General features: G+C 35.4%; 1 protein-coding gene across 1 annotated transcript in view; it reads right to left on the bottom strand.

The window, feature by feature from the left end:
* The window catches only part of ADGRB3 (adhesion G protein-coupled receptor B3), a 465440-nt gene that overhangs the window by 261865 nt on the left and 187355 nt on the right, over positions 1 to 16220 (bottom strand). The window contains exons 4-6 of the mRNA XM_026090008.1: positions 9751 to 9915; positions 6402 to 6566; positions 5290 to 5454 (exon numbers count right to left, since the gene is read on the bottom strand). Of these exons, the coding sequence (XP_025945793.1) occupies positions 5290 to 5454; positions 6402 to 6566; positions 9751 to 9915 (495 nt within the window). The remainder of the gene's footprint in view (positions 1 to 5289; positions 5455 to 6401; positions 6567 to 9750; positions 9916 to 16220) is intronic.

Genomic DNA, 16220 nt, shown 5'->3' with positions numbered 1-16220 from the left:
TGTGTTCACTAATAAGACATAGCAAGGTTGATTCTCAGAACTGAAAATCTTTCTTCTCTTCAAATACAAAGTGTTAAATGTTTTTTCTGAAAATATACATATATATAGAGAGAGATATAAACACATATATACCATGTTATCTGTTTTATGTTAGCAAGTCACAGGTAATATCAGAGATTTTCTGTCTAATTAGAAGGGTACTACCTGTGTGCTTTTGCCACTTTTCAAAGCTCAGAATTACTGGAGAGCCTTTTATCTTTAGCATAGTACCAACCATAATCTGTGTACCTCTGTGCTGTGTTTAAGTAAAAAGCCTTCCCAAGGCCCAGAGTTATCAGGGGAGAGGTGCAGGAGCAAGTCAGAGTTTGGAAGAGATGTCACTGAGCCCAGGCTAACAAGTTTTCCTGGATCTTGGCTGACTGTGCAGTGCACCCAGCTGTCTTTCAGTGCATTCTACAAATACCTTGGATCAAGGAATGTGGTGCCTAGAAACCAAACCAGTTCTTTCTAAAGCCAAAACACATCTGTCAGAGCTTACCAGTCAGGCTCCTGCCCACATTAAAGCATCATTAGAGCAACCAACACAAGTTGCCCGTGGAGATAGTACAGTCACATTGGAGTGGCATTACGCCTGAATTAAAAAGCCTTGCTAGCCCTGCGGGATCTCCTCAGGACCAGTTCAAGCATTTCTGTAACTATGGCACAATTAATTCATAACATGCACAAAGATAAACAGGAGTTAGCTGTTCAAAATCATAGAGGATTGCTAAAATTTAAAAGAAAACAGCAAATACTGAGATAAATTTGCTTAAAGTGACAAAAAAAAACCCAACCCTCTCTTTCACTGAAGATGTGATTCAGCAATATCTTGCCATGCAGAGCATGTACTCCAATTTACCATGTTATACCCCTGGAATGATAGGAGTGAATTCATCTTAGCTAAGCATAAACACTCAACGAAGTGAGTGATCTAGAAGTCCAGCCTTCCTCTAGCATCACTGGTGAGACAATATGAATCTCCAAAAGGCATTCAGCCCACCTGGGGCCTGAAAAAGCTGTCTGCTAATACACAGACAAAGCAACAGAATAAAAGCAATAGAAAAAAGCTTTTGAACATTTTGTAAAATATCATTGTAATTAGAGATAAAACAAAAACCAAAGTTTTAATATAATTATTTCTGTGCTGACAATTATTTAAATCTTCCCCCTTCTCATATTTTACCATACATAGCTAGTATTGCCTTTGAAGAAACTTTCTATCTGCAGTAGGAAGCCATTAGCTGGTCTTCAGCAGCAGCTGTTGTGCACTGTCGTCTTTCTGTTAACAACCAAGGTGATTCTTTCCATTAATTTTTAGGTCAAAACAATTCCTATGTATGTTTTCCACCACTGACAATATGTTTATGAAGAAATACCGAGTATCTATTTTGAGTAAAAACTGAGGAAAGCATAAATACTACAATTTTATGGAGTTAAATGTATAGGTATTTCTGGAAACCAATACTGTATCATTTGAACATAAGATATTCCTAAAACTGTCATAAAGATGGCGTTCTGTTTTCATAAAAATAAATTTACAAAAGCACCATTGTCCATACAGAAGTGTTCTCTCCTGAATAATATGGTATTTTATTCTTAGTTCTCCTATCTTTTATCTTTTACTGGCCCATTTGATGGGACTTACCTTATTTCTCTTATGTATTTCTCCAAAAGTTGCTGATCAAGCTGCTGTGCAACTCCCTACCAGACATGGATTGCAATTTCTTGTGTTACCTAGCTGTCTCCTTTATTCCTATGGGATAAAGCTATTGCTTGTTCATCCAGTGTTAAGTTTTCCACAGTGATTTCCACTTGACAAGTTGCCTAACAAGTCCAGAAGTTTTTTTTTTTTTTCTCCGCCACAAAACTGTTGGTTTCTGTTTCATTTATTTATTTATTTTCCTGTGCATTCCTCTTTACACTCAAAAGGATTATGTTATTTACACAGGTTAAGTACTTTCATAAGATTTGGCAGGTGTGGAATGAAATGCTGTTGGCTGAAGTGGTAACCTCAGCAGAGGATTGGGATTTTGTAGGATGATGGAAGGGCTTTCCGTCTTTATCTGACACAGACTGAGACATTTGATGGCAGGACAATAAAATGCATGTACTTCCCCAAAAGTCTGCATACAGACTCCTATCCACAGCAGTGGGATTCTGCACAGCAGTGTGTAACACATGGTCAGAAAAAATGAGAAAAAAGTGTGTTGCTTGTCTCCTAAAATGTTTGGCACTCACCTAGACCTCAGATAAGTGGATTAGTTTTCTAATGTTGAGTGGGAAACAGTTCAGCACTTTTTGCTATTATCCAGTCTGACTTTCCTTTCTGCAAAATAGACTGTTACCTTATGCTACCCTCAGTGGACAAAGAGGACAACTGATAATCTGTTTTCTGAATAATGGCTTTTTGTAGATTTGGAAGTCATTGGTATATTCCAGCTCAATTTCTTCTTTCTTCTAAACTCAGTTCTTCTTAATTTTCTCTTAGACCACGTCTCCTACGACTTTTAAAATTTATTTTTTCTTTTTCTCTGGTCTTTCTCTGATTTGTTTACTAGAGTTTACACAGTACTAAATCCTTAACATTGCTGACCTGTTAGGAATGAAACCTAACTTTATACCTTTGGGGTACAACAAAAGAAAAATGACTGAAGCCAAAATATATTCGGATGTTAATTTTCTGTTCCCAGAGCATTACACAATAGATGGGAACAATCACAGTTTTAATACATCTAATTGTGAACAGAAATAAATCAGAAAGAAAGAAACTCAACATTTGTCCAGAAACCAAGCCATTTGGGAGACCTACTTTCAGATAATAGTTCTGAGCCTGCCTTTCTTAGTGCTGCTTATGTTCAGCTTCTAGGAGTGTCTCATGTAATTCAGCCCCTTTCCAAACCAACTGAAAAGCATCACTGATGCACTATGAAGAAAATCTTATATAATGTTCAGAATATGCAGAACTCAAAAAGTTCAGTCAAGATTTTCAATCAGTCAAATGAACAGCTCTGTTTGAAAAGTATTTTATTAACAGCAGTTAGAATAATTGAAAAAGATTTTATTCTCCTTTTGCTTATACAGTTTTAAGTCTGCAATATATTCACTATCTGTAAGTCCAGACCTCTGGGTGATACAGACAGGTGTAGCTCCATCCATTTTACAAACATGTTATGCAGACCTACAATGCTGCGGATCTGTTCTTACACTAATGCAAACCAATGCTAATAGAAGAAAAATTAGACCTTTTTGTTTCTCATGTTTCTCAATGGCTTATCACAGAAAGAGAAACCAGTGAAACAGAAAATAGCTTTTCTGAAATATTTTAGGGCTACTGAAGAAAAACATATAAATCATGAAAACTGCTGTATTAGGATCATCATCCCTTGCTGTCTTTGGCAATTTATTTATACTTTGAAGCATAGGAACAATAATAGCACTAAGTGAGTAGAGAGTCATCTCTGTAAAGTACTCTTCAATCTTACTTGATGTTTATAACATGTAAATCTGTCTATCTGTTTATAATTTGTAATGTAGTATTTTGGTAAATTGTCCACTATCTACATTTAAATATTAGATGCTCTAGCAAACATCAGTCTAGAAACAGTTATATTAAATCTGTGTTATTCATTCATAATCTTTCACATAAGTATTATTTGTTAAAAAGTGCATTAGGTTATTATGGTGTCTATAAACATTCTGATTCTGATCTGGGATTAATCAAGTCAATAAATAAATACAACAAATGGCAAATAATGTTTTGTGTGCATTTGACTTGTAAGTACATTTGTAAAATATTTTATTAACAGCAGGTGGCAACCTTTGAAAATTGGATTGCAGCAGTGTGATTTTACTTCTGAATATACACATGCAAATTACTTCAAGAATGATATTGTAAGCGGAAGCTGGTTTATATGAATGTCTGCTTACTGAGAAGACTCACATTAACCTCTTAGAACAGTGATTTTATGGAGGAAGTTTACATTAACTGTGGGAATTACAATTTGTTTAGGAACTCAATACAAACACTGTTTCATGCTGCTTTGCAAATAACGTGCATTTTATTAAAACTAAAGTGAACACTGGAGATGTAAGTTATATTTAGTAAACTTCTCTAGTAAAGTATTATAAATTTATAACTACAATTACACCTTTTATTATTCTTCAAATGCAACATGATTCATTGTTTTACTGTACTGCAATATCTTGAAACTGTTCTTTGATGGCTGCCAGGGGATAACTGTCCTGCCTATGAAAACATGGGATTGATAACACAAAATTCACATCTGATATGTTTTCCTTTTCCAGACCCAAGCATCCCTGCCATTTAAGTTCTTTCTCTCCCTACCAGAGAATATAGCCATAGAAATGTGAAGTGGAATTGTGCAGAAATCAGAGAGATTGTTAAATTCATTTTCCTGCTACATTCAGAACATATCATTTCCCAAGTGACTGACTAAGACATCCTACACTGTTTGTGTCTTACTTTGTTTTCTTATACCTGACCAATAATGCATTCTTTTACTTTAGGAAAATGTCTCGTCACAGATAAATATGATCAGATTCACCAAAAGTTTTTGTTTAATCGCTTTCAAGGAAGCTCAGATGTGCTTTTATCAGCTTTTATTGAGGAAGACTTAAATCTATCAGGAGGACAAAGTAAAAACTGCTGCAAAGAAATACGTTTAAGCTTTTATTAAAACAGGAAAGTCATGCCTTTTCATTTTAACTGACTTTCTTTTTTATAGAATGTTGCTCATGTATTCATTCATTCTGTACATCACAGTAAGGTTAATTCTTTTCCCCTTGTCTTCATTGCATTGGAATTGGCCCCCTATACAGATGCCTCTTGTACAGTGGCTAAAAGGAATTCCATGATTTACAAAACCAGGTCTAATTCTCTCAGAAACAGTGCATTCTGGAAGAATTTCTGCATCAAATCATCTCTACTCCAAATAATGTAGCTGGATCTGTGCATTGAAACATTTTTTCTGATAATTTTATACTCTGGTATTTTTATTTATTTAAAAAAATGATGCATTGCTTAGATATCCAATTGGGCTAGTTTACACCTAGCTACAGAAATGTAATCCTGCTGAGAAAAAAACAGCAGTTACTTGCCTAAAGCAAGGCCAGATATGGCTTTTTATGAACACTGCTTTTTATACACGGATCTTGTCTCTCCTGAAGATAACCATCAGAGTAAGCCACACAGTGGTGTATATAATAACAGTGATTATATCTGCTTCTCACCTGGACACCTCTGTTCACTGCACCGTCTAACTTCCTCTCCAGTTCCTTCACACTGTTGCCCCATCACAGAAGCACCTTGACAGATCCTAATTCGCCTCTCCCAGCCACCATCACAGGATTTGGAACACCCACTCCAGTGTCCCCACTGGTTCCACTGGCCATTTGCTATTTAGAAAAATATCATAATTACAGTCATGACATAATGACTGTCATAAAGGAGGATGGATAGGTTATTCTTTACTTAGGTAAACGAAGAAAGCCCCCAAATAGATACATTTATATATGTAAAATATGTTACAGAAATTATAGATATAAGTGCATGGAACTTCTAAAGATGGGCATGTCTCTACTTGGCTCCTAAACATGGAATTGTTGTCTAAATGACTTGCATCTCAAGGTAAAATAAAAAAAGTTGATGCACATTAACTCTGAATTAGACTGCAAAACAGACATTGTCACTTGCATATTTTTTGTTTTAAATGTACTTGTTGTATAGTGCTATTGTATGGGCACACATAATGACACACATTTACAATATTCATAAATAACCTGTTAAAAACTAAATAAAAACACTCTTGCATGTGATATTTTAGAAGCTTGATTTTACATGATCTGACAGTGTAAATGGGGCTTAAAATTCAGTGTAAATATAATTCACCCACACTGAAAGGCTGTTTTTATACTTCCAGAGGGTCATTATGTAGTCTCAACATAGAAGAGGAACAATTCAAATATGTTCAGTTTCTAGGTTCTTGAGAGACATTATTAAACTCTTTAGTTCTCAAACATTTTGTTCTAAAACTGTTGTATTTTCTTTAAATGATGGTAAAACTGAAATGCAAATACGCAACCTCTGTCATGCAGTCTTTCCAGATGAATTCTTTATTTTTCTATCTCCAGGTGGCTCCTCAGATAAAAAAGGAGCAAGGCCCCCATTCTCCCTCTGGAGGAGGGCTGCTCTGCCTGTTTGCAGTCTGCTGGGGTCTGCGGAGGCCCAGAAGTCTGCCTATGCATCACTGGTTCCAGTCTCAAAGCTACTGGCAAGACCGGCCCTTAATTCTCTTTTTAGTAACATGTAAGTGTTGCCCTTCTCTGTGTGAATCACTACTTACCGGTGCACTCCGGGTTATAGCACTCCCTGCTTTCAGCCCAGGGTCCCCGGCACTCGGAGCCGCCGTGGGCCGCGGCGGTGCACTGCCGGCTTCTCTGCTGGGTGCCATTGGAACAGGTCACCGAGCACTGGCTCCACGAGCTCCACTCTTGCCACTGTCCATCCACTGCCAGAGCAGACACAAAAGAGATGGACACACCAGAATTACCATCAAACCCATGCAGTGCCTCAAGTGTTCATTCTAGGTTAGGAAGTTGCAATTTATGCATGAATGCAGCTCTTGGGCTAAACTTAGACTGAAGACATTTGCCTTCTCACAATAATATTACTGACTTTGAAGGTCTTGAAAACTTTGCTGATAAAATGTACCATATCAAACACAGAAACTGTGATTATGAGCTACTTTAAAATCATTTAAAACTGTTTTCCTTTTTGTTCAAGTAAAGAAATTTTCATCTCCTCAAAGTGTATGCTGATACAGCAACAGAAAAATTATGAATTTGCTAACATATTTGAAAGTCCACAAAGTTTTTTGGTTTTTTTTTTCCTGAAAAAGTATTGCTTGTGCTTTTAGGCAGAAGTGGGGGACAATCTTGTATCATATAAGCTTTAAGCCCTTGAAAGTGATTCTTTACAGCTTCAGTGATCACTTGCATGGGTCAACTTACAAGATCCTTAGTCCTGACTGTAAAATGCAGTCTATTTAGTTGAATAGGAAAAGGAACACTGAGTTACCACACTGCCTCAAACAAAGTCTATTTTTTTATACTTATAATGTTGCATACACTTTTATCATCCATCAGCCTCCTAAGGTAAATGACCCCAGTTCTTCAATATGCTTTTCAGATAAAATGTAATAGAACAGAAATGGCCTTCCTTATTCCTCAAGTCTACTTCCTTGCTAGTATATTGCATAATCTTCTTCCTGAATTTGTCAAGTTCAGTTTTAAACAATATAGATACGGTGATCAGTTCTGCATTTAGTATTTTATATTAGCCTATACATTTTAGTCTGGAGAAGTATTCTCATGAGTAAAAGTTTAGGATTGTTATTTTCAATTTCATATATCAGAAAGTTTGTTTGGGTAAATGAAAATATACAAAAACAAAATAATAAAAATACACACCAATTAAGTTCTCATACAAGTGAAAAATTAGATGTTCTATCATGAATAATAGATCTAGACAGTATTTCTAAAAATGGATATGCATTATAAAATGTGTTATTACTTACTGTACTAATTCAGAACTCTGTATTCATACAGACTTCAATAATCATCAACTGGTCATTGCATCTGCAATTACCCAATATAAACTCAAAATTCAGATTGTAATACAATGTTATTTGATTAATAGTCTTCTTTGAAAATCTGTTTTATAATTACAGTTGCCATAAAAGCACAACTGTTGAAAATCAGTAACTTCACTTGCCAACCCTTGATTTCAGAAATCTTCTAAAGAAGTATTGGAATAGCAGCTTTCTATGTTTGTAGTATTAATAATTAAAAGAGGAAGCAGAATTTTTGAGTTAGTGGAACATGAAAAATATTATGAGAAACATTACGGAAATTACATTTTAATTAATCCCTCTTCAGTTTTATTCATTGCTACATAGTATTTTCTAGGGTAGGAAAGGTCAGATCAATTATTATAAATGAACAATTTAGTAAACGGCTACATGCCTTTGCAGTCAATAGGAGCTGAAAGAGCCAACTACCATGTAGTTTACACGACTACTTTATTGTATTTTTGCTATAGTGTCTTTGGAGAAAACTCATTCTGTGGCTTCTCATATATATTTCATGTGTCTCTCTTCTTTAGCCTCAGGAGCAAATAGTGTGCAAGTTTTCTATTTCAGAAATACTGTTAAAAGTCTAAAGAACTGATCATAGTGATTCCTATATAGAACAAAGCATTGAAATTGCAGGAAATTTTAATATTTAGCAAAGATTTAAGCTGCTACTTTTAAATGTAGCCACTACTTTACTTCCTCTGATGAAATCCATTCTGGTAGAAAGAACTATTAAAAATCCAGAATTCTCGAATAACTCCTTATTTTGACAGCTTCAGTGTAACATCTTTTGCTTCTTTTCAATACTGGGGTGAACTGAATGCATTAATTTATTCTCTGCTGTTTTTATTTGGCATTTCTCTTGTTGTCAACTCAGCTTCATGCTCACATATCATGTTAATTACTTTTGTGCAGGCACATGTAAAATTGCACAGCTGCCAACTTGGTCAAAAACCAGATTAAGTCATATTTTATGCAGCTGCATAGAAGACTGAAACTTATCCACAAATTCTGTGCTAAAGTTGGAGTATGCTTTGCTGGTCTGAAGAAAAACAAACTTCAGGGTTAGTGAAAATGAAAGAAATTTAGTTTTAATTCTATGAGGTGCTAAGTTCCACCCATACTTTGACTTCATCTCCATTTACAAATCCTCAGATAACTGTTTGTTAATCAAACGCCCATCAACCCTTTTCAGGATGAGCTCCAGTCATAGAGAATCTATTTGCAGCAGTGTTGTGAACTGTGGATATGCAAGAAGCCTTCCGCAAGGGCAACCTTTACTTTGTATCAGAGTAAACTCATGAATAAAAGCTTCCACACTACAGCTCCTAACACTTTTTTAATATCTAGGTATTACACTGAGTTCAGTAATAACAAGGGAGATGATTTTTAAAGCAAAAACTTATTTCATTACATATATCTGGCTTGAAATTTTTTGTCAAAATAATAACCTATGGACAGAAATTTTTAAAATTAATTGTAAAAGACTGATTTTTTTGATTAGTTTGAATTTCAGTGAATGGAAGGGTTAATGTGAAGTCTACACATTGTTTACTTGTTCAGGGATAGTTTTTTTGGAAAGTGGTTTAAGCAAGTAACTCCCAGAAATTAGGCAGTTAACAATTCTGACCTTCCCTTTTCTTCTTTTCCCAAATATCTTTGTTGTATGGTGAATAAATATTTACAGAGAACCCCACAGCAAGTGTAATCCAAACACACATGGCAGACACAAACTGTGTAAACTCTGAATATCTCTCTTTAAGCCATACTCAGAAAGTTGCTTGTCTTTTGATTCTCCAAGAACCACCCTGAATCAAGATTCCCTACCCAAAGCACTGTATTTTGAAGAAATTGAGACTTATCTGCTTGTGTAATGTCTAGAACAGAGTTACCATCCTGATTATATTCTTTGACCACTACAGTTAAAATTATTAACTGTATAACCCCCCTTGCTCACTTTGCATACCATTTTTTTTCTGTGTGCAAAGGACAATAAAAAAAATCCCAACAGCCTGCACCGAACGCACTGTAACAAAGCAGAGTTGTTATATAAGCTCACCAGGGCAGAGTGCAATATTGCAAGGTTTATGTTGTGTTTCAGGTCCATCACATGATCTTCCCCCATACTGGGGAGGTATACATGACCTTGTTCTAGTTCTTTGGCCTCGACCACATGTGAATGAACACAAACTCCAAGGTGACCATTCCTCCCAAACGCCATGTACTGCAACAAACCAAACAGATTTTAACCAGAAACAGACACACAAGTAACAGAAGGATTTCAAACCAAATATGATCAATATTGCATAAGGGAATTGTTTTGCCAGCTTCAGAGAAATCAGTACCTACAGTGGCAAATAAATCTTCTTTATAAAAATTTAATTCATTTTGATTTCAAAGTCTTATTCTCCATAAAATATATTTAACTTTGACAATTTTTCTCTAATCTTTCAACTGATCTCACTATCGCTTGCATYTTCAAAAGTTAATTATGATTCATTGGCGCCCGACTTGAGATATCTTTAATAGCCCTGATTTCAGGAGATGTGGTCAGTCTTTGTGAAAATCAGGCATATACCTTATGTCCCAGGGCAACTCTAAAAACATGAAGCAATCAAAATTAAGCTTTCTTTTGTAAATATGGGAATAAATATAATAATTTCTTACTGTGTCACCATGATAAATTGGGGGTCTTATCTTACAATTGTTTCATAAGTTTAAATTCTCGTGGAAACATGGCAGCACATGTGCTTGATTATCTTCCTCAAAAGTACCACAGCTGTATAAGCAAAACAGATTTGCACTGTTTCCTTAAATGAACACATTCACTGATTTAACATATACAGTAATGCATGCATCAATAGATCTCATAAAGAATGTTAACTCAATAAACTTCAAACACCTTCAGAGAATACAATAAATTACAAACACATCCAAATATTTTTATATAAAAAGTATTTCATAAAAATAATATAAGGAATCCTAGAATATGCATCTTTCTCTAGCCTTACTTCTTTCCAGTGCAGGAGAAACTAATTTACAAAACTCATCTCAGCTTATATGCCATATATATTTCATTTTCAGAAACAATTGGAGTCAAATTTTCAGAATGCTCCACATAAACAATGTATTATAGATAAGCATGTATTGGTAAAATAGCTCCATACACATGCTTTGGCAAAACAGTTCTTTATGAATTGAAAAATATTGCAAAATATGCTGTAGGTATTTTTCTTCTGCTTAACCAAAAAGCAGTTGCACAGGTTTAGATTAGCCTGTTTGGGAACAGGAAAACTACAATAATGCTAGACATTGAAGAAAAACCTGAAGGCTTAGCAACCAGACTGACCATCAGACTCAGTGTCATGTAACTGTGTGTTTGTGCAACTCTAGATGTTTGAGGGTGTCTGGAGGGATGAAAGAGTGTGCCACATTTCAGTGTATCACTGGCAATGGTTCACAGCATTATAGAAGGAACAGATTTTCTGGTCTGTCCTTACTTCTCATCACTGTGATAGAACCTCTCGTGTGTGGGATTACTTTGCCTTGAGGGCATATATTACCTTCCCAGTGTCTACAAATAAAAGCCTCTTCTTGTAGGTATTAGAATAACAATTCCTGAGGCAAAATTCAGTTGCTTTAGGTGGGGAAGGATGTTGGCCCAGTGATACGTTAACACAAAAGGATCAGTAAGACCAAGGGGAATTCTGAATGTTGGTAGCTTCTATTGCACTCCATTAACACTAAGGAAAATTGTCATTTCAGATGTTACACTGAGGTAAAAAGTTTTTTAGATAACTTCAAAGAAATTGTATCTGACAAAAATGTCTAATTTTATACAGTGAATGTATTCACCCACTAGGTAACATCTCAGTTGTTGAGAGGTTATTGAGTAGTCACATACAAGTAGTCTAAAAATACAGTAATTATTTCATATCCTACATGGCTAGCTTTATCAAAGTTCTCATATTCTAAATACTACATCAATCTATGTTATATTAGCAAAAAAGCCAGGAAAACTCAAAATTAATGTTAAAGTGACAAACTTTAGTCTAGTGATTTTAAAAGCCTTGATTAACTTTGACATTTTGGTCAAAAACATGAAACAAGGTCCTTCTAAAGCTAAAAAGTTGATGACTACATCTGTTTATAAGCCATTACATTTCATCTTTTCTCAACAGGTATTATTCTTAGAGAGGTACTCTGACTCAGCCATAGCATTTCAAGCTTTTTCTCATTGGCAACGCATTAGATTTTGAATCCAGACATCTCTCTAAAACTCTACATTTTTTGATCAGATAAGAATAATTAATGAAAAACCAATTTGTCAGATCAGAATCTAAGGGACAGTTAGTAATAGCAAAGAAATACTTTAATTTATTGATATTACAACAGTTGATTAAGATGCTCAGGTGAAACAACAAGAATTTCAAAAAGTACAAAACATAACAAGTCAATCTTTAAAAGCCAAATTAAAAAAAAGTTTATGCTGTAAAAAATAATAAATGGGAAAGCTCTAAACACTAAGTAGACATAGGCTGAGGTTTTCAGAGTACATATTAGTTTAAGTCTAATGTTTACATTTGGGTTTAGAGTTGATGCTGTCAAAATGTTATATGTTGCCTTCATTTAAAAATGACAGAATTTCCATGAGTTGAAGGGCTCTTTAAAGGAATTGTCTTGAGCCAAGAGATTGTATGTCTTTTCTGGCAAAAGTAACTGCATGTAAGCTGTAACAAGGATAATTCTTTGGTGGTTTTGTATCTGAACATGAGCCAAAACAATGTGTTTGACTTTGAGTGGATTCAAACTTACACCGGCCTCTATCTGTTTCTGGTTTAAAGCGAGGAGCTGTGCCCAAAATTGTCTTCTGTGATAAATTTTAGCTCATTTAATAAAAATTTCACAGTACACTCTTGTATGTATATGACTTGTTTTCTGTAACTAGTAGATAACTAGCAAAGTAAGGATGGAAAAGGCATAACACTAATAAAACAACCAATCAAATATCAAGGGCAATTAATCTATACAAATGCATCATAGCAGTGTCCAGTATTATCCAGATCACCTTTAGAAGATCCACTCAAGGACATTTTAATTTTTTTTACCTTTGATTTTTTTCCTGTTATTTCATTTTCATTTTCTTTCTTTAATACCACTCCCTAAATGCACAAAAACCTGTAATATCTGATGAATTATAGCCAGATGAGCTATGCCAATTTATACCAGATGGAGAGATGGCCCACAGAGGAGTTACTGTTTTCTGTAACAGAGTTTCAAATGCAAAATTCATTATTTGGGACAAAAATATTAAAATTACTGCCAACTTATCTGTCAGAAAAATATTGCTAGCACAACGAGTTTGGATTACTGCAGAGCATCTTTCCCTTAGTTCTGCCACTCTGTGAACCCGATCGTGTTGAAGTGAACACCCACAGTGTTCACAATACACAACTTCTGTGAGGTGGGAGGAGGCGTGAGGCCATGTTGGCCCTCCTCCTACAAGCATATTTTAGGAGATTTTTATTGGGGTTTAAATGACTTTGATTTGTTCAGCTTTAAATTATGGAAAGATACTATGGCTGGTGATGTTTTGTGGTATATGGTATAATAGTTTAATATGGAAGAATAATTCTATCTGAGCAGAATCAAGATTAAAAAATTTTTTTGAATGAAATCAGAGGTTGTGCATGCACAAATTTAAACTCACTTAAGTACTATAGTGTCTGGTCCTGTAGTATGGCTTAAATTGTGCAGCTGAAAGTCTTTTCCTATATCTTTCCTGAATTCGTAATAGGTAAAATCAGCAAATGCTCTGACACCTGCCCTCCAACCTTCACGTTTAAGCCATATAGCTATTCTACTTCCTCTATGTCTCTCTCTAAAGAGACAGTTGAGTTTTCCTCCCTCTTGTTTTCTTCCTCTCAGATGAAGCCCTGAACTTCCAGAGAATAAATTACTAACAATTAAGGTGCAGGAATTCAAAAAGATAGTGCTAACTTCCTTATATTCATTGTGTTAGCCTACCCATGCAGGCACAGAATACATCAAAATGTGCATGAAAACTTCAGCAATATGGCCGAAGCTCATTATTATGAGCCATGAGAAATAAAGAGAGATAAGCGTGACAGTATATCACACCAGCCAAATTATAGTTTTGAGCAAACAAATGCTTGAAATGTTTTAGTGTACTCCTGCTCCTGCCATGTTTTGCTTCACCCATTAGCCTGAAACTACTTTCAGCTAAATTTTGTGGTGAAATGGGTTGAAAGCAATGCAGAAAGGGGAAACCAACTAACTGAGATCAGCTACAGCCATAGAAATTTAACATTCTTTCCCCCTGAGGTCTTAGTTGTGTTATAAATTATCCAGTAAGGAGGAATAAATCAATGGCACTACAATACTGGATCCTGAGATATCCTTTGCTCACAAAAGAGCCAGTAACAACAGCAGTTACATGAGCTATATTTTGCTGCCTACTAGACTGCACTTTTCCAGAAGGCTCTTGATCCCATGACATTTGCAGTTACCTAATGGCCTCATCTCTCTAAAACAGTATTGCTCAGGAACAAAGATAAATAAACCACAGTTGCATAAAGTTGGTTCCTTCATGATTTTACTTTAATTATCTGGAGTACTATTTTGAAATTTAACAAGTTATTTCAATACTAAAAGTAAATTATATTCAGTAGAATAAAAAATATCTAGAAATGACAAACCAAAGAGCTTTCATGTACTTAAGGAAAAGATTTTGTGGTCTAGCTCACTGTTGCATAATGGTGACACTGGTGAATCCCTTTCTCAAAATTTTCCACGACAGCCAGATCACAGACAGATGATCTTCCCTAGCATCCCAGTGAGACTATTGGATACTAAAGGGAGTATATGAAGAAGAAGATGAAAATACCGTTCCAGCCTTGCACTAGCATTTTCAAGTTTAACTGATTCTCTTGAAGCTTCTGAATAGATGTTTGAAGTATACTCCGTAAGCCATTCTGCATATTTTTTTATTTGAGAGGGAAAACTTATCTAGAAACATTAGTACAGGTCTCAAAATGTACCACCCCCCTGCCTCCCCTTTACTAATCATACAAGCATATAATGAAGATGCCTAGGAGATTTTGTATCTGTAGGTTACAAGGAGAGACTACTGTTATTTTTGTATGTTTATTGCTTCTAATTTGCTAAATTGTAAAAGCTTGCTGTATTAATTCAGTCCAAAAGCTGTATGGAATGAATGGTACGGGTACAGGTATCTAGGCTAAATTCCAGATATGTATGTGTAGGCTTTGATTGTTTTGTCATACTTGTTTTCTAATTATTCTAGTTTACTAACTATTCATTTTGTTAACCATAAACCAGGAATAATCCTGAATCATGCAACTTTCTAAGACAGGATTCATAATATAATGAGAACAGAGGATATTTAGGCTAATAATTAGAAGGATGTCTGAAAAATTAATGGAGTTGTGACTAGGAAAAACACATTTCTAAATTGCTAAGTGACTCCTATAGCCAGAGACCATCATAAATTAATAATATTAATAATGTTTTTGTACTTATGTGGAACAATGTGCAGGACTAACTCTAGAAGACTAATGGCTTACCTAGATATAATATTTTAAGTTGCTTTTCATTATAGAAGTTCTCTAAATGCTAACAATACTGATATGCAAACTCTGAGGGGATCACCTATGCAATCACCACTGGATATTTTGTTACACAGTAACAACATGAAAGTCTGTTTCTATATATTACTAGTCATTCAGAAAAAGCCCATGGGGGTCTCTATGTATGACAGTCTACTTTACTTGGAAAACAGTCAGCTTCCCCAGAACCTGAAGATGGCTCACCACCTTCTGGGATCAAGTGTTACAGAAGAGCTGGGGAATTTGTGCATCTGAAGAGAAGAGCGTGATTCTTCCATTTCAGACGTATCAGAGGAAAATGAATGTAGTCACAGGACATATGCCTTCCCTGTTGCCTCCTATCCCAGATAAGTCAGATCCACAGATAGAAAGTCTAAAGGTAAGAAAAGAGATGTGCCCTTTCAGCAAATATCTTGAACATGTTTGTCTCTTCTCCTTAGCGTATAGTTACTGTCAAACTCCACATATGTCCAGATCTCTGCGACAAGAGGAGTAGGAAAGCTGTAATGCAAGATACTGATGATCTTTACCTTGTGGCAGGTGTAAGAGGGCTAGTCTTTGTCTGATCTTCCTTTAATGGATAGCTATTGCCCTTTCTGGCCAGAACAATGTAAAAGAAAGTCCATGAGGACATTACTGTGAAGAGAACATTATTTGGCGCGTTGCCTAGAAGACAGTACTCTAAATGGCTAAACAACTGCAGTGTAGAATGATATATGTTAACTTAAGCTGCCCTGTTGATCAGTCTCCACTTCTTAATGTGTTGGTGATCAGGATTTCTTCCCCAGTTTGTATTTTGTACTTGCACTGTCTTTTTTTCAATGAAAATCAGAGAACACAGATTTTTTTCTTAAAAACTTAAAACTGTCAGAAAAAGAAC

The sequence above is a fragment of the Apteryx rowi genome, unplaced genomic scaffold, assembly GCF_003343035.1.
Source record: "Apteryx rowi isolate R43461 unplaced genomic scaffold, aptRow1 scaffold_84, whole genome shotgun sequence".
NCBI lineage: Eukaryota > Metazoa > Chordata > Aves > Apterygiformes > Apterygidae > Apteryx > Apteryx rowi.
Note: the sequence above shows the minus strand (reverse complement) of the source record. Positions and strands in the feature narration are given on the sequence as shown.